Source organism: Hevea brasiliensis, chromosome 13 (assembly GCF_030052815.1).
Source record: "Hevea brasiliensis isolate MT/VB/25A 57/8 chromosome 13, ASM3005281v1, whole genome shotgun sequence".
Lineage (NCBI taxonomy): Eukaryota > Viridiplantae > Streptophyta > Magnoliopsida > Malpighiales > Euphorbiaceae > Hevea > Hevea brasiliensis.
Genome location: NC_079505.1, coordinates 12,528,291 through 12,549,421, shown reverse-complemented (window position 1 = coordinate 12,549,421; position 21,131 = coordinate 12,528,291). Strand labels below are relative to the sequence as shown.

Here is a 21,131-nt window from a genome sequence, read left to right as displayed (position 1 = left end):
AAATGAAATTTGGTCATGAAAATAAAATAAATGTTTGCTTGTGGAAGTTTTTGAATGGTTGGGTGTATGAGATGAGGCCATACACCCAGCTATAAATAATAATTTGCTTGAAATTAATTCTCATGTCGCAGGAAAATTCTTTGTAGTAAATCAAATTTTGAATAGCTCTGTATTTTCTATAATCTCAAATTTTCGATCTTAGCACAATTTAAATATAAAACATTGTGTTAAAAATTTAAATTTTTATTATTGGAGCGTTGGCGTTTGAGCCCTCAATCTATCATAGCCTGAATATTCCTACAAAGGCTTCCATGGCCTTTTCTTGTCCAGCCTTAATTTCCTCTTCATTCGCCTCAGCACCATCAATAGTGTAACTCTTGCTGCTGCGCTTGAAGATGGATCCTCCATCAGGCAGCTTTCAACCTTAATCTGAAAAGAGATCCATCAATGGCAGGATCACCTGCCATCACAGAGTAGTCATATGTCAAATTCTCCTTGTCTATGGCGTCAATCTTTAAGTGTAAGTCTGCATCTACAAGCTTAGTCTACATTCAAGCTAATGTGACAATCATCTCCTAGTTTTATACTCTTTTCATATCTGTTTCTTTTTGCAAATATCTGTTTCTTTTTGTAAAATTCGAGGATTGGTTAACTTAAGCTCTGTTAGCTAGCTAGGGGATATTTTGTATTCTGATGCTCTGCTCTAGGCTTTCAATAAAGTTCTCTTCAGATCCAAGAAAGGTTCGTAATTAGCATGGACTAGGTATTTAATTGACAATCCAGATTTCCTTCTTCAAATGGAACCTACAATATGTTAGAACAAAAAAGGAATTTATTCGATGCAACCATTGTACGTAAAACTCATACACTCTGAACAAGTCAAATCCAACATGATCAATTGCCAATATGAGAAGAGCAGGATTTAACACAGAGGTGGGATGTCTGCCAATATAATGAATAGATATAACACATGAATGAGAAACATCCAAATGATGACCAAATACCTTCATGATCAATTTTGAAGTCTAATGGTGGCTCCTCATCATAACCCTTTTTCATAAAAATGATCCAATCATATTGTAACTTCAATTAGTTTGACTGACAGAACAAAGACAATTGTAAACCTTTGTGCTTCATAGGCATGCCAAGGTAAAAGTTATTAAATAAACTCTAAAACAGAATTTATGAGTTTTATTACCGTCAACAACCGTTCCATATCATCTGCCATAACCGACATAAAGTCACCATTATATTCAGCAAATACGGCAATTAGAATAAATAGATACATAAATCCTCCTATTTCTTGTGTGAGATGGATTCAATCCTAATCAGCTGCTGTTGAATCATTCAACAACTATGGTAGAGATACAGATATTTTTAGTGCTAATGGAAATCATTCCAATAAGCTAATCCCAGCCATCAGGCTTCCCCATACACCCAGCTCCAAATGCATCATATTAAGTGAAAAAACCTGGCAGAGAAAAAAAAAAACATAAGATAAGCCACAAAACATAAGCTAATCCTGATAATACTTTGAACATCCTTTTTGGTGAAGAATTCAATCAACCTGAACGGATTAGCCATTTCTTCACCTTTATACGAAACCTTATATAGATGCTTGATATTTTATATCATGATACATAAGCTTTTAACACTATGTTACTGATCCTGTTAAATTATTGAGCATAAAAAGAGAGAACTAAACATAAGTTTTCTGAAATGGAACATCTGCACTCACACACTTTTATTAACATAAAGCTCCTTGTATAGGAGACACATTACAAAAGCAGTACATGAGCCATACCTACTGCAGAATTACTTTTCAGAATTTACTCCATAAATTCTGCATTATCACTTCTTTACACCAAACATTATACTAACTAAAGTTAACATACAAAATATCTTTGACTTTTGAGTATCTAAGGAAACTCTTACAGCTCTAACAGATCCAATGCCCTCATTGTTGGACCTTGGAAGGGGAGTATTGCCAATTGAGCAGTCACATTACATATACTTTCATCAAAGTCAAAGGGCTACCCAAAATTTTTTTTCTTACCATTTTTTTTGTTGACTTCAAAGCATAAGAGACTAAATGGAGGAAAAAACAAACACTCAAACAAAGTGAATTAGGCAGTAGAAATTTGGAAAGCAATACATCTACAAATGTCCCCATCTATCTCTTTCATCCCTCCCTAATTCTCTTCTCTTCTCTACTTTCACTCATAACTTATCAACTTCACATAAAGAGAAAGAAAGATGTTTTAGATGCATAATGGAGAAAAAAAAAATCACCAAAATTAAGTGTCTAACAAATTTTTAAATATATACATGTCACTAAGTTTCTAAACCCCAACAAAATGATAGTATTTGAACTATAATTGAAAACATTGTCACTAAAATTTGTATTATTTTCATTGCAATCATAAAATTTTGAATTTTTGCGATTTAGTCATCCAACTAGAAGAGACTTGCGTGTTTAATTGCTTGAAGACCTTTTAATGTTGGGATTTTTACATTTGGTTTTGTATAGTCATTTTCTAATCAGCAAACCCATCTGCTTGATGCATACATTTTGCATAGTCATTTAGGTCTAATTTTATAACCATTTTTATTTGATTATTAGCCATTTTTAGCTAATTTCATTAGTTAATTAGTTAGTTTTTCATAGTTCTCAATTTTGCATTAATTTGTAATTTTTACTTTGTTTTGTAGGAAAAATGGTGTTTTTGAAGGACTGAAGAGAATTTTGCCATTGAGGAGTGTCTTCTACAGTCAAAGATGTCAAAAACAGATTTTCAAGCTGAAATATGCATTGACCGAACTGTGCATAACTTGCCGCATAAGCTATGCAGATCTGCATAAGGAGAAAGATCATCGTTTCGAGAACAGTAGAAATGTGCATAAGGAGACTGCATAGCTTATGCACATTCTCGCCTCCCTTATGCACCTTCACGGAATTGTGCATAACCTATGCACCAAGTCATGCAGTTTCGCATAAGTGACTCAGAACCAGCCGAAAACTGCATAAGGGACTGCATAACTTATGCAATCCACTTATGCAGTCCCATAAAGAGTTCATTAATGAGCTGACAGGAGATTCCCTCAACTAATTCCTCCTAGAACATACCATTTTAGGGCTCCATGTCAGAAAAATGCTATAAATAGTCCCATTTTCCCATTTTAAAAAGGGGGGGACAAGGAGCAAAGAAGAAAAGGAGAAGAGAGGCAGAATTTGAGGAGTCACTTTCACCTTCCACACCATTTTCAACCAAGATTTGCAGATTTCTTTCTTCCTTTATATTTTTCTATACTTCTAGTGTTTAATTTCTTATTTCTTAGCTTAGATTAAAGCTTTATTTCCTTATAAACTCACAATTTCTTGTAAGCATTATGGATAGTGAGTAGTTTACTTTTGATTCTGGAGTAAGGGTTGTAATATTTGAGATATTTTGTGGATTTTGATTGGGTAATCCATATTTTGTGGTGTTAATGAGTTTTATCCATTTCTTGTATGCTTAATGACATGCTTAGTGTAGGATCCCATTAAGTGATGTTCTTAATCCATGGTTGAAGCACCGAAAGGAGAAGGCCTTGTGATAGATAATCAAGAAATTGGACTTAATTAACTTAGACCTAGAAATAGGCTAAGGATTAAGAGGATTCATAGATTAATTAAAGAACTTAATGGGTCTTAATTAATTCTAACTCCACGAAAGTAGGATTAGTTTGATTAAGGCACTCTTTGTCTCACTCGAAAGGGAATTCAAAGGATTTAAGAATTAATCTCCTTAAAACCCATAAGTTTCATAAGATTGGATAACCAATTTAAAATCCCAAAATAGCTCGAATATGAAATCCCGAACTCCGGAATCGCCTTTTTACCATTGTTAATTTCTAATCGAATTTAATTGCTTACCATTTTAATATTGCCATATTTGAACTTGCTTACTTCAATTTGATACAATTTTAGTTTAATTAATACATTGTTGAATAGAATATTAATTTTGCACATTTAGATTGCATACTCCATTACCCATTAATTTACTACTTTAATTTCATAAATACTTCGATTTAGTCAACTTTTATATCAAAAATTCAATCATTAACACAACTCCTTGTGGGATCGATATTTTTCTATACTACTTGTACGACCCGTGCACTTGCGGTAGGGACGCATCACTGCTGAACATTTGAATAAGGAAAATATGTACAAATTGAGCTACTTCAGTGCATGAAATCTTTGAAGCATTTTATCAAACATGTGGTGGTCGTGCCTGAAAATTCACAGTTCCTGACAACGTTATATTCTGATTATTTTGTCATTTATAATATATTTTTCACGGCAAAGACAATACCCTTAAGGACATTCAAGCTAATGCTAAAATCATCTCCCAGTTTTGTACCCTTTTCGTATCTGTTTCTTTTTGTAAAATTGATAGTGCAAACAAGAAAAATTTGCAGATTGGTTAGCTAAGGCTGTGTTACCTTAGCTAGGGGATATTTTGAACTCTGATGCTCTGATCTAGACTTTTAATGAAGTTCTCTTCACCTCCAAGAGAGGTGCATAAGTGGTTGCACCAAAAAAAAGCCATCAAAGCTCCCTCTCAAGGTTCTCATAAGTGGCTGCACCAGCACTTCCCCTTTTGCACCATATATATCAAAAATTTGTTAGCAGTGGTATCACAAGCTATTAAATTTGTTAGCAGTGGTATCACAAGCTATTGGAACAAAATGCATAAAGTGCTTAAGGTGAAATTGCAAGTTAAGTCAAGTTACGATTTTAGTGATATAAAATAATTTATTATGGTAATTGAAATTTAAAAATAATGATAAATATTATATATTTTATTTATAAATGTGATTTATTTATTTCCTTCAAAAATTTTTGATACTAAAATTAATATTAATTAAATTGAATGAAATTTAATTTTAATTTGTAATTTAATTTTTAGAAAAAAATTACTATTTAATCCCTTTATTTTACCTAAACTAACTATTTGGTTCTCTATTCTGAAAAATATATTAGTTATTCCCTATATTTTTGTTCCATATATTGCTTAATCGTTAGAGTAATTTTAGGTGTTAGTTTGTAATTTCATTTAATTCCTATAATTTGAAAATACAACTATATACTCCCTTTTTATTTTCTAAATCTTGAACTATTTAGTTCTCATAATGGTAATTTATCTCTCTTTTAAATTGATAACCAGAAAACTTGATTTAAATTAAACAGAAAGATTAAAGAGTGGATGGAATAGAAAGAAATAATCACTACGTTTGAATGAGAGGAAAAAAAATAATCGGAGAAAGATAAAAGAATACAATGATTAAGAGGACTATATATATATATGTGTGGATATAAAAAGGAAATATTAAAAGGAAAGTTATTTTTTGAAATAATAAAATTATAATTTATCCTTAAATATTCAAAAATAATTTATAAAATATAGAGATAATTTTATAATTTTAAAATGTTGAGTATATATGCATAATTATAAAATGCTGGTTCCATTTCAAATCAAGACTTGCAAGTCAGCGGCCATTCACCAACTTATGGACCATTACAGAAGTTGTCTTTGATTTATAAGATATGAAATTATTGAGCACGAATCACGAGGTCCAATGCTTTGCACTAATTATCAGAGTTGCAAATAATTCAACTTACCCTTGTGCTAATCGAACCCTACTCGAAAAATATTAGAATTTGACTTAGTTTTAATTAATCGAATCAGTAAAATATTAGAATTCAAATCATTTTAATTGTTTCGAGTCATCGTGGATAGCACTCGACCTGGACATTGCTCTAAATCTTTGTGAGCACATAATTTTCACAAGTAAATGCTTTCTTTATAAATATATGAGTCTCATTTTTTTTATAAATAAAGTAAAATTAAAAATATGTAGTTAAAATAATACTATCTTTTAATGCTCTTAATGTATACTATAATTGTTCCTGTTCGTGAGAAAGAATATGTGTCGAAGGTTTTCTATTTTGATATGTGATTAGTTGGTTTGAGAGAATATTCAAGAAAGTGAGGCAAATGTAGGGAAGTAAAAAGGGAAGGTCAAAATCGAAAAACTAAGTTGAAATAATAGAATTAGTTTGGTTCGATTCCTTTCATTATCTCGGCATATTTCAGATTTCATACTTTTTTCATTTCAATTAATTGGTTATTTTTGTTTGATTCTGAATTGAACCAACTGATTTCAAACTAAAAAGCAAGTGATCAAGCATCGAGCTATTAGCCCAATGGCTCAATCCTATTATCTTAGATTCATAATCAAAATTGCATAATTTTCAATGAACAATAAAGTCATTTATTCTACCTTATAAAGAAGGTAAGAAAAAGTGTTGCTACACAATACGTAATAGATTCACACTTCCACTCAAGACTTGACTCAGACAAAGCAAACTAATTCTTTTATTTTGCCGTATAAAAAAGACAAGAAAAATTGTTTATGGGCAGGCCACACAAGACTTGACTCTCTTAAAGCAAGTAGTTCAAGACATGATGACTGGTGGAACATTTGCCAAGTAGTTGATCAAGCTAGGAAGTTCAACTCAAATTATTATACAACCTAGGTCTGTAAAATACTGAAAAATGAGATTGCCAACTGAAAATATGCATTTAAAATCATATAGATTTGGTGACACATCTCAATATTCATTACACAATTAAAGATTAACTATTATAGTTTCACGACAATCAGGAGCAGTCTGATTGATTTTTCTTCAAGGTAGAGGGAATGGTGATGGTGAGGTCTTAAATTCGTGTCTCTTCATCTGCTTATCCGTTTTACTGAGTCCATTAATTAGGCCTCCACAGAATAAAAGAAAATATTATAGTTTCATATAATATTGCAATTGGAAATTGAAAATCATTTAAAAAAATTATTATTTTAATGTTAATAAAAATCAATTTTAAAAATTAATCATTTTAAAAATATTTATAATTAATATATTTAATTTTTTAATTATTGCAAATTTTTGTGATTAAAACATTAATTTTTGAGATCAACTGTAGCATAGTTGCAATTATTGAAGCATTAACTTTGACAAAATCGAGAGGATGTTAAAGGTGAAATTTTGTAATGGAAAGTTTTTCATAGTGATGACAAAATATCTCGCAATATCATGCTTATTTCTATCGTAAATTCATAATATATTTTATATGATTAATTTTGCTCATTATCTTTTTATGCTTTGAAAATATTTAGAATAAATATAGATTTGTCAAAGATTAGACTCTAAATCTCTTACATAAGAGGCTAGTGCTTAACCATCAAGCTATTAGTCCAGTGATTCAGTACGTATTACCTTAGATTCATAATGGCCAAATGACTAGAAAAGTTCAAAACTTTGTAAACTTTTTCAATTTTAAGTAAGCCTTTTAATTTTATCAATTTAATACTCAAATTTTCATATTAATTTTAATTTTAGTGGTTTGTTTAATGGGATGGTTCAATTGATAAAATAATTCAAATATTTATCTACATTGTCAATATTAGTCAATACGAAGTTTTCTGAATTAAAAATTATTGAACAAATTAATAAAATCAAAAGGATTAGAATTATTTTTATTAATCAATGAATTTAATTGTTTTAATTAAATTTATTATTAAAATTAAAAAAATATGAAAATTTTACAATTAAAGTTATATATAAAATTAAAAAGTTTTAATTAAAACAAAAAAAATGATTTTTTTTTTATTATTTAGCCATTCATAATCAAAATGGTATCATTTATAATTAAAGTATATATATATATATAAGATTCGTTATTAAGTAATTATTATTCCTAGAAATATAATTTTAATTTATATTTTTTTATGCATTGGAAAGTAATCATAATTAATTCGAGATATATATATATAGTTAATAGGATAAAAAAATAAAAATAAAAATAAACAAAAAAAAAGAAGACGTCGTGTTCCAAACATGTTGTCAAAATTAAATAATTTTAATAAATTTTGACGTGTATGAAAATATGTTCAACACATATCAAATGCTTAAAAATTTATTTAATATTGTTAAAAGCAATTCATTAAATAAATAAATTATAATGAATAATAAAAATTCATTTGAAATTAAATTTAATATATTTTAATTATAAAATTCTAAAATAATTATTAAACAAATTCGTTAATAATATTTAAAATAATACTTTCTAAAAAACCTTTCCATCATAATTTCATGCTTGAAATACAGAGCAAACACTTTATTTTAAATATTTGTGATTCTACATCCTAGAAATTGTAGATTTTGAAAAAATATATTATATTAAATTAAATTTTGTTCATTATAATTGGGTAGCCATTAGTTTACATGAAATATGTTTAACATTTGTGATAATCGAATTTTTACATTCGTCTTCTATTTTGCCAAATAAGAAAGGCTAGTGTACCTCAAAAGCCCTATTTTACTAATTTTCCTATGCTACTTTACTCAAAAGCCCTTATGAAGGAGAAGGAAAGAGAGAGTGAAGACTTGACTTGGTAAAACAAAATTATTTCAATTGAAAAATGTGGCCCTATTTCAGAATAATTATTTAGTATAATTATTATATGTACAATAATTATACTTTAATCATTGATTATAATCAATCGTTATAATAAGACTATAGTACATAATTGCACTGTTTTCTCCAATTTTAACTTATGATCGATGAGTGGCGTAACTAACTTCGTGATGAAAATTTGGTGGTTGTTGCACCCTTTGTTTCTTTTTATCATTATAATAATATTTTTATTAATATATTTTTAAATATATTGACAAACAGAAAATTTTATTTAAACTAAATTAAAAGATTAAAGAGTAGATGGAACAAAATGTAACTACTAATATATTTTTGAAAATAAGATATTAAATAGTTAATTTTATTAAAATAGAAAGATTAAATAGTAATTTTTCTTATTTTAATATAGAAAGAAATTAAGACTATTTAGATGGGAGGAAAGAAAATAATTAGAGGAAGATTAAAGAATTCAATGATTATGAGGAAAATTATATTTTTTTTTCTTTTTGTATTTGGATATAGGAAGGAAATATGCGGCCAACATAATACTATTTTTTATTGTTTATGTAAATATATGAGTCTTATTTTCTTAAAATAAAAAATTAAAAATATGCGACCAAGATAATACTATTTTTTAGTACTCCTGATATATATTATAATTTTTTGTATTCGTGGGAAAGAGTATGCGTGGAAGGTTTTTTATTTTAGCCTGGGGTTAGTTGGTTTGAGAGAAAATCCAAAAAAGTGAGGGAAAATGTAGGAAAGTGAAAAGAGAAGGTTAAAATTGAAAAACTAAACTGAAATAATCGATTTGATTTAGTTTGATTCCTTTCATAACCTCAGCTTGTTTCAGTTTTTATATTTTTGAATTTCAATCAATTGGTTATTTTGGTTTAATTCTGAATCAAACCAAACGATTTCAAACTAACAAGCAAGTGCTTAACCATCGAGGTATTAGCCCAACAGTTTAATCCTATTATCATAGATTCCTACTCAAAATGGCATCATTTTCCATAAACAATAAAGTCATTTATTATGCTTTATAAAGAAAGCAAGAAAAAGTGTTGCTGGGCAGTACATATTAGATTCGCACTTCCACTCGAGACTTGACTAAGATAAAGCAAACTAATTCCTTTATTTTGCCGTATAAAAAATGCAAGAAAAATTGTTTATGGGCAGGCCACACAAGACTTGACTCTATTAAAGCAAGTAGTTCAAGACATGACGAGCTTTGGAACATTTACTTGATCAAGCCACGAGGCTCAACTCAAATTATTATACAACCCAGGCTTATAAAAAGCTTAAAGTGTTAGGATGTTGCTTCATTAATTAACTCAAGAGAAATAGTATGATAAAAAAAATTAAAATAAAAATAAAAATGAAGAAGACGTATGTCAAAATTAAATAATTTTAAAAAATTTTGGCATGTGAAAATATGTTCAATACGTATCAAATACATAAAATTTATTTAACACGGAATTTAGATTATTGTTGAGAACATGAATTCAATATATACATAAAAATAATATTTTATAAAAATACATTTTAACCTTTCCATCATAATCTCAAACCTCAAACACGGAAATAACATTTTATTTCAAGTGTTTATGATTCTACGTACCCAATAATTATAGATTTGAAAAAATATATTATATTAAATTAAATTTGATTCATCATAATTACGTTACCATTGGTTTACATGACATATGTGCAACGTTGGTAATAATTGCTTTTTCACATTAGTCTTTTATTTTGCCGTATAAGAAAGGCTAGAAAAAGTGTTGTGGATTAAAGCAAACAAATTCCAAAGACTTGCCAACCTTCCTAAGCTATTTTACTCAAAAGCCCATATAAAGGAGAAAAAGGGAAGAGGGAGACTTGACTTAGTGAAACAAAATTATTTCAATAAAATAATTTGGCCCAAATTTCAGAATAATTATTTAGTGTAATTGTTGTATATACAACAATTGCACTTTAGCCTTTGATTATAATGTGATTATCATGATCAATGGTTAAAATAAAATCATTTTATATGATTGCACTATTTTCTCCAATTTTAAAGTATGATGAGTGGTGATGAAAACTTGTGGTTGTTCCACCCCCTCTTTCTTTTTTATCATTATGATAATATTTTTGGCTAATAAGAAGAAAAAAAGAAGTACGTAGTTAATGAAGCTAGGATGCTCAACTGCTTACTATTTTTTTTCAATTTACTGCTTACTCCTTATGGCTATTTTATGCACCCGTTTGTAATTTCATTTAATTCCCGTAATTTGAAAATTTTAATTACATACTCTTTTTCTATTTTCTAAGTTATCTCTCTTTTAAATATATCGATAAGAAAACTTGATTTAAACTAAATAAAAAGACTTGAGAGAACACGTAACAAAATACAACTATTAATATATTTTTGAAAATAAGAGAATTAAATAGTTAATTTTATCAAAATAGAGAAATTAAATAATAGTTTTTCTTGTTTTAATACTAAAAAAATTAACATTATATTTAAATAGGAGGAAAGAAAATAATTGGAAGAAGATAAAAGAATACAATGATTATATATATACATATATTGAAAGGAAGGAAAATAATAGGAAGGAAAATATATATTGAAAGGAAAGTTATTTCTTTAAATAATAAAATTATAATTTTATCATTAAATATTCAAAAATAATCTACCAATAAGGAGATAATTAATTTGCAATTTTAAACATTTTCTCCCACTTTCATTCAATTTGAAAAGAAAATGGGAGTAGAAATCTATTTTCTTCTTAACCGAACATAAATGGAATAGATAATAAAATTATTTTCCTTCAAAACAAACACAGTCTAAGGGGTGGAATGAAAATCACAGATAAAGTAAATACAAACATGGGAGCATTAAAATATAGTGGTTCCATTGCAAATCAAGACTTGCGAGTCAGCGACCATTCCCCAACTTATGGACCACAGAAAGCAGCAAAACATGAACATTTGCAGAAAGTGGCTTTGATTTATAAGATATAAAATAATTGAGCATGGATCAACTTTTTGTACTGATTATCAGAGTTGTAAATAATTCAAGCTACCCTTGTGCTAATCAAACCCTACTCGTAAAATATTAGAATTTGAATTAGTTTTAATTAATTGAATCAGTACAAATATTAGAATTCAAATCATTTTAATTGGTTTAGGTCAATCGTGGATAGCAGTCAATCTCATAAAATACTAGAATTTTCAAGAGTATATGCTTTCTCTTTATAAATATATGAATTTTACTTCCTTATAAATAATATATATATATATATATATATAATGAATTGTTGTTCCAAATAATATTTTAAAAGCCATATTAAATAAATTATGAGTTTGACAACCACGTTGGAGACATGTTGTCAAAATGCATAAAAATATATTTAATATGGCTTTTAAAATATTATTTGGAACAACAATTCATTATATATATATTGGTTTGAAATTAATTAAATTCAATATATTTTAATTATACAATTCTAAAATAATTAAACCATTTTTTTAACAGCATTAAAATAATATTTTCTAAAAATAAATTTTTAACCTTTCCATTATAATTGTAGATTTTAAAAAAATATATTATATTAAATCAAATTTGATTCATTATAATTGCATGACTGTTGATTTACATGAAATATGCGTGACGTTGGTGATAATTTTTTTTTCCACATTTGTCTTTTTATTTTTGCCATGTAAAAAAGGCCAGAAAAAGCGTTGTGGATAAAAGCAAATAAATTCCAGAGACTTGCCAATCTTCTTATGCTATTTTACTCAAAAGCCCATATAAAGGAGAAGAAGGGAGGAGACTTGACTGGGTGAAAAAAGAAAAGAAAAACTAGTTGATGAAGCAAGGAAACTCAACAGAAATTATTACACAACATGGGTCTATAAAAGCTCAAAGGTGCTAGGCTGTTGCTTCATTGTGCAATTGAAGAGAAATAATTGTTTATATTTCGCATACAAGTACTAAAATGAGGCTAATTAAGCAGCTGTTGGTTGCTTTAGTAATAGCTTCATTATTAGAGGGATGGTGGAGCTGTGATGGTTGTTTGGAGAATGAGAGAAATGCTCTTTTGCAACTCAAGGCTTCTTTCAATCATCCTGAAGGCCAATCACTCTTTTCTTGGTGATTATATACTGATGACTGTTGTAAATGGGAAAATATTCACTGCAGCTCCACCACTGGACGAGTTTCCAAACTCAGTATTTGCGGCTATTATTCGGCCGTTGAATGGTGCTTCAATGCCTCTTTGTTTCTTCCTTTTCAAGAATTGACGAGTCTTAGCTTACGAAACAATCATATGATTGATTGTGTTGAGAATGAAGGTAGAATATTAATTTGTCTGCATTATCGTATAATTATGCAATAACTAATACACCTTTTGTTTCATAATATTTTAAGTTTTTTTTTTCTAATATTTGATAAAAGCTGCTAATAACAAAAAGTAGTTTGAAACTATTATTTAGATATTTTCATAGTTTTATGATTGAAACATAATTAAGTTTTTTTTTTTAACAACTTGAAAACAATAAATAATAAATAAATCTAACTAGGTACCTACCTCTTATGATGCAGGTTTTGAACGATTAGAAAGGCTCAGCGAGTTGGAGTTTCTTGATTTAGAAGGTAAGTTGTTCAACAACAAGAGCATTGTATCATCTATTGGCCATCTTTCATCTTTAAAATCATTGAATTTGGCCGACACTGGATTGGAAAGTGTAACTGATATTCAAGGTTAGCTCAACTTAAAATGTTTCCTTGTTCTAATTTTTGAGGATTTTCCATTTATTTATGTACTTATTTTTCAATTTTCAAGCACAAACTTGACTAACACTTTTTTATGACTTTTGAAGGATTATCAAGTCTTCAAAATTTGGAGTTTCTTGATTTGTCATCCAACAACTTCAACAATAGCATCATACCATTTTTACACATCTTTCCATCTTTAAAATCATTAAATTTAGCCCGCAATGGTTTGGAAAGTGATATTCAAGGTTAGCTCTAATTGTGATATTTTTTTATTATAATTGATCAGAATTTTTCTTTTACTTATTTATTTTCAATTTTCAAGTAGAACTTTGACATACTCTTTTATGACTTGTGAAGAACTATCAGGATTTGAAAATTTGGAGTTTCTTGATTTGTCATACAACAACTTCAACAAGAGCATCATGCCACTTCTAAGTGTATTTTCATCTTTAAAATCTTTAAAATTGTCCTACAACATACTAAAAAATATAACTGATTTTCAAGGTTAGCTCAAATTGTGATATTTTTATATTATAATTTTTCAAGGTCTCCTTTTATTTATTTTTCAATCTTATTCAAGAACAAATTTTAACCAATGTTTTTTTTTTTTTTGACTTGTGGAGGACTATCAAGACTGGAAAATTTTCAGATTCTTGAGTTATTCACTTGTGAAAAATTAGGGTAATTTGCAAAAAGAACTTTTTAAGAAAATTAGAAGAAAAAAGTATCATGTTCACTTGTGCCAATTTTCAAAATTAAGAATTGAAATTTTTTCACTTTCTCAAAATTTAATTAAACCTTCTAAGAGAAAAACTTTTAAGTTTTCCATCATAATAAAATTACTCTTTTTCAACCGTTAAAAATAATGACCTTCTTTTTTTTTTTTTTTTTTATAAACAAAGCTATGCTATAACTTTTCTGTGACTAAAATTGAATAATTATTTAAGAAAATATTTATTTTACAATAATAAAAATTTAATATTATAAAATAAATAAATAATATATATTAAAAAATTTAAAAGTATAATATATATATACACACACACACTTTTTTTAAGAAAAAAGAAAATTACATGTAAAGTCACTAACTAGAACTGCTTTGGTGCACAATTGAAGGACTATCAAAACTTAGCAATTTGGAATTTCTTGATTTAAGTCTTAATGACTTCAGCAATAGTACCCTATCATCCATTGGTGATCTTTCATCTTTAAAAAAATTACATCTGGATGAATGTGGATTGAGAGGAACATTCGATATTCAAAGTGAGTTTCACTTTCTCTTTTTCTTTCTATTTATTTATTTATAAAATATTATTTCTAGTTCTCTTACGAACTCAATAACATTCCACAATTATTAGATGAACATGCTAATTATATAGGATTTGTTTTACTTCTTCTTATATCTAGAATTGGATGCTTTGGGCAACTTAAAGGTACTGAGCCTACGAAGAAATCAAATTACCAAAGTTGTGGACTCAAGAGGTATGCCAGTTAAAACAAAGTTTGATTCTTGCATTAATAACAATCATTTCATAGTATAGTTGGGTGGTCCTGGTTGTTGGTTTTATTGTATTTTCAATATAGATTCCAATTCCATAAATTAAATATTACATATTTTCTCAATTATATCACAAAACATAATTGTATTCACTAGTGAAGCAATTTGTTACAAGTAAGTGTGTGTGTATATGGACTAGCCTTAAGCCCCGTAGGCTAATATGAACAATAAAATACAACCCTCCTTTGCTAAGATGTCCAAAGATCACATTGGCTTGCCAATTGGTATAATGGCATTGAGCATGATCGAAGATATAAAAACACATGTTTGAATACTATATTTTGTTCATTCACTTGCAGATATCAAAATCATTAGGAATTTGAGCTCTCTTTTCCTTGATGACAATAATGGGGATGGAAGAAGCAGCATTCAGCTGGAATTATTAGGGGCATACCCATTTCTCAAGACCCTTTCTCTAATGGATAACAGCTTCAAAGGAGGAATATTTGCTCAAGGTAGGTTTTTGAGATATGCCCAAAACTCCTTCAAGTTATTCTCATTAGTCATTGCTTGCATATATGCTGCAATACTTGTGATTAATTTGCCTAGTTTCATTGGAGCTCTGCCCCTTTTTTTTTTTTCATTAAGTAGAGATGGGTAATTTTTCAAGCGTGGAAGAGTTGTCCCTGGATGATTCCTCATTGGATGAAGAGTCTTTTAAGAGCCTTAGAGCATTGCCCTCTCTTAAATTTTTATCTATGCAAGGCCTCAATGCTGACCTACCTAGTCAAGGTAATTCGATAAGATTTAAAAAAAAAAAGCTCATTTATAGCCTTCAAAAAACTTCATTTGAGCTATACAATATACATGTCAAGATTTATCTGTTAAGCTCTTTTATTTATTTATTTATTTATTTAATGACTATATTTGATGAATAATATTTTCATAATATTAAGGTTTATGTGTGATTTTCATTTTTAAATAATCTCACCTTTATCATTATATTAAAATATCAATTTTCATTCTTTAATTGTGTTATTAAACACATAATTGAATTATTATTTTTTTAATAAAAACAGCAATATTATTTTTTAATAGGCTTGCCGAATTTCAAAAATTTGGAGCATTTGGATTTGACATCGTCTACTCTCCACAACAACTTCTTAAAAGACATCGAAAAGATGCCCTCTCTTAAAATTTTATTATTGTCCTCTTGTCAACTAAACGGCACCATACCTGCAGCCAAAGGTAAAGTTCTTTTAACCCTCTTTTTTGTCACACTCATGGTTTATTACAAAAATGAATTTTATGAATTTTTTTTATACTCACTTGAATATTTGACAAAATGATATCAATTTTAAAGACATTTGTTTTTATGTAAATAATTATATTGATGTAGTAGTATGCAATAAATAAAATAATTTTTAAAATTTTTATATTATTTTCGGACTTAAGACATTTTAATAAAGTTTAGTATATCATTTTATAAAAAAAAAAAAAATAAAAAAATAAACATAGACCCTTACTAGTCTTTCAAAAATTTCAAATTGCTTGTTTATAAATTTCTAAAAATGAAAATATATTTGAAAGCAAAGCTTAGAATGTCTTTTTTACCATAATTAACCCTCACAAATTGATATTTGATAGACACATTTTAGATTTGTACTAACACTTTTCACATAAATAATTTTAGGTTTATGCGAGTTAAAACATCTTCAAAAGCTAGATATGAGCAACAATGATCTCAGTGGCACTTTACCTTTATGTCTGGCAAATTTAACATCCCTTCAACTGTTAGATCTATCTTCCAATCACTTCATCGGAAATATCTCCTTATCTCCCCTGGGGACCCTCACATCCATGCATACGTTACAACTTTCAAGCAACCTGTTCCGAATCCCAATCTCTCTTCTGCCGTTCTTCAACCATTCAAAGCTCAAGCACTTGAATTGTCATGAGAATGAAATATATGCAGATATAGATGTGCCTACTTTGACACCAAAATTTCAACTACGGACCCTAGATTTGTCAGGTCAAGGAGATGGCGGAGTGTTTCCCAAGTTCTTCTACTATCAGCATAAATTAGAATATGTTGATATGTCAAATATTAAAATGAAGGGAGAGTTTCCACATTGGTTGATCAGGAACAACACAAAATTATACACACTTCACTTGCCCAACTGTTCTCTTTCGGGGCCTCTCCAATTGCCAATTCATTCCCATGTGTATTTTTCAGACTTAGACATCTCTGACAACTACTTCAATGGCTCTATTCCAACAGAAATTGGAGTATGTTTTCCAAGTTTAAATTCTCTAAACTTGTCTGGAAATGGTCTCACTGGTGGCATTCCTTCATCATTTGGCAAAATGAGCCTATTGAAAGAATTAAATTTGTCCAGAAATGGTCTCACTGGTGGCATTCCTTCGTCATTTGGCAAAATGAGCCAATTGATAAAATTAGACTTGTCCAACAATCATTTGTCAGGCATAATACCCCAAGAGTTGATTGTTGGATGCAGTTCGTTATATGAGCTCATTCTTTCAAACAATAGTTTGCATGGCCAAATATTCCCAAAACAAGCTAATTGCAAAGAATTGATTCGATTATTGTTGGATGGCAATCGATTCACTGGAAGTATCCCATATAGCATAGCTAATTGCACAATGTTGGCAATGTTGGACGTGAGTGATAATCGACTCTCTAGTAGCATCCCTGGTTGGATAACGAATATGACTACTCTCCGAATCTTGGATCTGTCAGAGAACAATTTCTTTGGAAATTTACCATCTAGCTTTGGCCCTCAATTTATTAGTGAAGTTTATCTATCAAAAAATAGGCTACAAGGACCGCTTATGAATGCATTTTACAATTGTTTTGAATTAACAATATTGGATCTTAGTCACAACTCTTTCACTGGAAGGGTTCCAGAATGGATTGACAATTTTTCCACACTGAGCTATCTTCTTTTCAGTCATAATAATCTTGAAGGTGAAATACCAAGTCAGTTATGCAACTTAGTCCAATTAAGTTTGGTTGATCTTTCTAATAATAATCTTTCTGGTCATGTCCTCCCTTGCATAAACGTTGCTAGCTATTGGCTTCAATCACATCAAAGTGCATCAGATATGGGTTATAGGACTCAACCTTTGCAGTTTACAATAAAGAATGTATCGTATTATTTCCAAGGAAGCATTCTTGATTACATATCAGGACTCGATCTCTCCTGCAATAATTTGACAGGTAAAATTCCTACTGAAATAGGAAATCTTGGCAAGATCCAAGTGTTAAACTTGTCTCATAACAGTTTGACAGGATTGATTCCACAATCATTTTCAAACTTGAAGCAAATTGAGAGCTTGGATCTTTCCTACAACAACTTGAATGGCAGCATTCCTCAGCTCACTCAACTAAATTTTCTAGCTGTTTTCAGTGTAGCACACAACAACTTATCTGGCAAGACACCTGAGATGGTTGCACAATTTGCGACCTTCGAGAATAGTAGCTATGAGGGAAACCCTTTCCTTTGTGGACCTCCACTGTCTAAAAGTTGCTTTTCTTCAACATTAATGCCAAGAGTTTCAGAGGAGGATAAAAAAGATCATAAAAAAGATGGTGGCTTTATGGACATGGAAGCTTTCTATGTGAGTTTTCTGACATCTTATGCCATAGTTTTGTTGACCATAGCTGCTGTTTTGTACGTAAATCCATATTGGCGTAGAGCATGGTTCTATATGATAGAGTTGAGCCTCACCAACTTGGGCTATTTTCTGGTGGACAACATTCCTTTTTTGTTTAGATGCTATTGAAGTCTGGGTCTGCTATGTACTTCAGAAGCGTTAAAACTTGATGAATGAGCTGAGTTTATGTTGTAGTTTCAGTAAGCTGGGATGGTTGCAGAATAATGAGTTAAAGCTGATTGCAGAGTACCATTACTTGTTTTTTCACTTGCTTAGATGAGCTATAATCAGACTTTGTTGACTTTGTAGCTTCCTAAGTACTCTTGTTTACTGTTCATTCTTGAATGAGAAGAAATAGTAACTCTGCAAACCTGCTCAAGATTCACAGTAAAATAACAGAAATTACATTTAGCTTTTTTTTTTTTGGAAACTCATTTAGCAATAGTCAAACTTAAATTCTTAATTATTTGATAATAAAATGAAATTTGATCATGAAAATAAATAAATGGTAGCTCGTGGTAAGTTTTTGAATGATAACTCCGCATATAAATAATAATTTGCTTGAAATTAATTCTCACGGGGGCAGGAAAATTCATTGACTAAATAAAATAGTAAGCATCAGGATTTGCCAAGATGTAGGCTTCAAAGGCCCTGGATATTCCCACAAAGGCTTCCATGGCCTTTTCTTGTCCAGCCTTAATTTCCTCTTCATTCACCTCGGCACCATCAGTAGCGTAACTCTTGCTGCTGCGCTTGAAGATGGATCCTCCATCAGGGCAGCTTTCAACCTCAATCCGAAAAGAGATTTTATCAAGTGCCTTATTCATAAGGGCAGGATCACTTCCAATCACAGAGTAGTCATATGTCAATTTCTTCTTGTCTATGGCGTCTATCCTCTCCTTCACATGACTCAATTCGCTACCTGAACATTGATGTATTTTACATGGCTAGTCAGAAAATATATTCATTGTTAGATTTGAAAGATGCTTCTTCAGAACAATAAAAATCAAGTCTAGCAATTGGCTAAGTCATATTTAAGTGCAAGTCTGCATCTACAAACTTAGATCACAACATTAGAATCTTGGATCACAACATTCGATTGGTCTAGTTTTAATTTGATCCAGTTTGAATTAATTTAATGATTGGATTTTTCTTTTCTTTTTTCTTTTTTTTTTCTAAATAAAAATGTCAGTTTAAATTGGATTGAGCTGAAACTGTTGGATTCAATTTCTATCTGATTCAAGAAGAGGGAAATTAATTTCAGTCTGATTCCTATTGCAGATTAAATCAATCTGATTTTCGATTCGAATCAGATTGTAATCACATGTATACACAAGCACACACATATATATAATGTTGAATGGAGTATAAGTAAGACCATCATAGAAAGTTAACTTGCTTGATGGTGCCAGGTCCTCCAACTCCCTCAAGAATGACGAACACTCTTAATAGCATGGGGCAGTATCTTGGGAAGGAGGATTTCAGAGTCCAGGAGAAAAGTCTCGAACATTTTGGATAGGGGCGACTGTGGTGGCCACCTGCCATTCATAAGTAACAACTCCCAAGACCAACTTTGACAAAAACAATTTAAAGAGGATAGTGAAGATAAGTATAGCCCTGGGGAAATCTAAGAATCATTTAATTGCTACTTATAGAATAAGCTTAACACTTTTTTCACATCTGTTTCTTTTTTGTAAATATCTGTTTATTTTTGGAAAATTCGAGGATTGGTTAGCTTAAGCTCTGTTAGCTAGCTAGGGGATATTGTGTACTTTTGATGCTCTGCTCTACGCTTTCAATAAAGTTCTCTTCAGCTCCAAGAAAGGTTCATAATTAGCATGGACTAAGTATTTACTTGACAGTACAGGTTTCCTTCTTCAAATGGAACCTACAATGTGTAAGAACAAAATACCAATTTATTCGATGCAACCATTGTATTTAAAACTCCTACACCCTGAACAAGTCAAATCATCGATTGCCAAAATAAAATCCGATCAACATACAACGATTATACGAAACCAAGTTCCATTCCACACCAAACTTGAGAAATTATTTGTTGATTGTTTCACAGTAGCAGATATGTCCTTCCAAAATAAAGAAGTGAAAATATCCAAAACCTCAATTTTTGGAGATGATATGTGAAATTGACGGTATAGGATTTGGCCACCATGGAAGCATGAGTGTAAATACATCTTCTGATCGATAGAAGTAACCATAGTTAGAAGGAAATGAAAACACCATAACTAATTTCAAGGTTTTAGTTGCCAAATTGCAAGATAGAACCCTGTAGGTTGATATAGACAAACCAGTATACAAGATGTTGGGATCATAAGGATGGATAGCAGTAACGTGTCCACAGAACCAGTAAGATGGATTTAGCCGTTGACGGCCACGGAGAATGCTGTGTTGCAAAGTAAGATTAACCTGACATTTCAAACTCCACTTGTTACAGTCCTGGAGTTGCCAAATCATCAAATTCATGCGATACACTGCACAAAAATGCAATGAGCCACGACGCAGACCAAGGCAATGCAATCGTAACATGGATCTGGTATGCCTTCTTTTTTATCCATAAGTAGAACAACCCCGTTGCTGTAAATATCATAAACAAGAATCTCATTGCCTCTAGTCAACCAATGCAGCAATCCATTGTAGACTATAGCATTGGTTAGCTGAG

General features: G+C 30.0%; 1 protein-coding gene and 1 long non-coding RNA gene across 3 annotated transcripts; one reads left to right on the top strand and one right to left on the bottom strand.

The window, feature by feature from the left end:
- Positions 1 to 146: 146 nt before the first annotated feature.
- On the bottom strand, positions 147 to 1,466 carry LOC131171835 (uncharacterized). The gene is made up of 2 exons (XR_009142470.1): positions 1,005 to 1,466; positions 147 to 460 (listed from the first exon to the last, which is right to left on the bottom strand). It is a non-coding gene; the product is annotated as an uncharacterized LOC131171835 (long non-coding RNA).
- Positions 1,467 to 12,447: 10,981 nt separating this feature from the next.
- Positions 12,448 to 20,422, top strand: LOC110649909 (cuscuta receptor 1). 2 transcript variants are annotated; one of them, XM_058131840.1, is made up of 11 exons: positions 12,448 to 12,854; positions 13,105 to 13,263; positions 13,383 to 13,523; positions 13,636 to 13,782; positions 14,395 to 14,541; positions 14,686 to 14,760; positions 15,136 to 15,291; positions 15,428 to 15,568; positions 15,875 to 16,024; positions 16,470 to 18,418; positions 19,867 to 20,422. In XM_058131840.1, the coding sequence occupies exons 1-11, from the start codon at positions 12,830 to 12,832 to the stop codon at positions 19,888 to 19,890; spliced, it is 3,114 nt and encodes a 1,037-aa protein (XP_057987823.1). In that variant the 5' UTR covers positions 12,448 to 12,829; the 3' UTR covers positions 19,891 to 20,422. The 2 variants fall into 2 exon arrangements, with proteins under 2 accessions (XP_057987823.1, XP_057987822.1); XM_058131839.1 differs by lacking the exons at positions 15,428 to 15,568; positions 19,867 to 20,422 and having other exon boundaries at positions 12,458 to 12,854; positions 16,470 to 18,871.
- Positions 20,423 to 21,131: the final 709 nt, after the last annotated feature.

What these genes read in the sequence shown, in the direction of transcription:
- LOC110649909 (XM_058131840.1), top strand. Translation starts at nt 12,830, where the DNA reads ATGATTGATTGTGTTGAGAATGAAG. An exon ending in CAAAGTTGTGGACTCAAGAG is followed by an intron (nt 14,761 to 15,135) that starts GTATGCCAGTTA and finishes ATTCACTTGCAG; the next exon opens with ATATCAAAATCATTAGGAAT. An exon ending in AGGAGGAATATTTGCTCAAG is followed by an intron (nt 15,292 to 15,427) that starts GTAGGTTTTTGA and finishes TTCATTAAGTAG; the next exon opens with AGATGGGTAATTTTTCAAGC.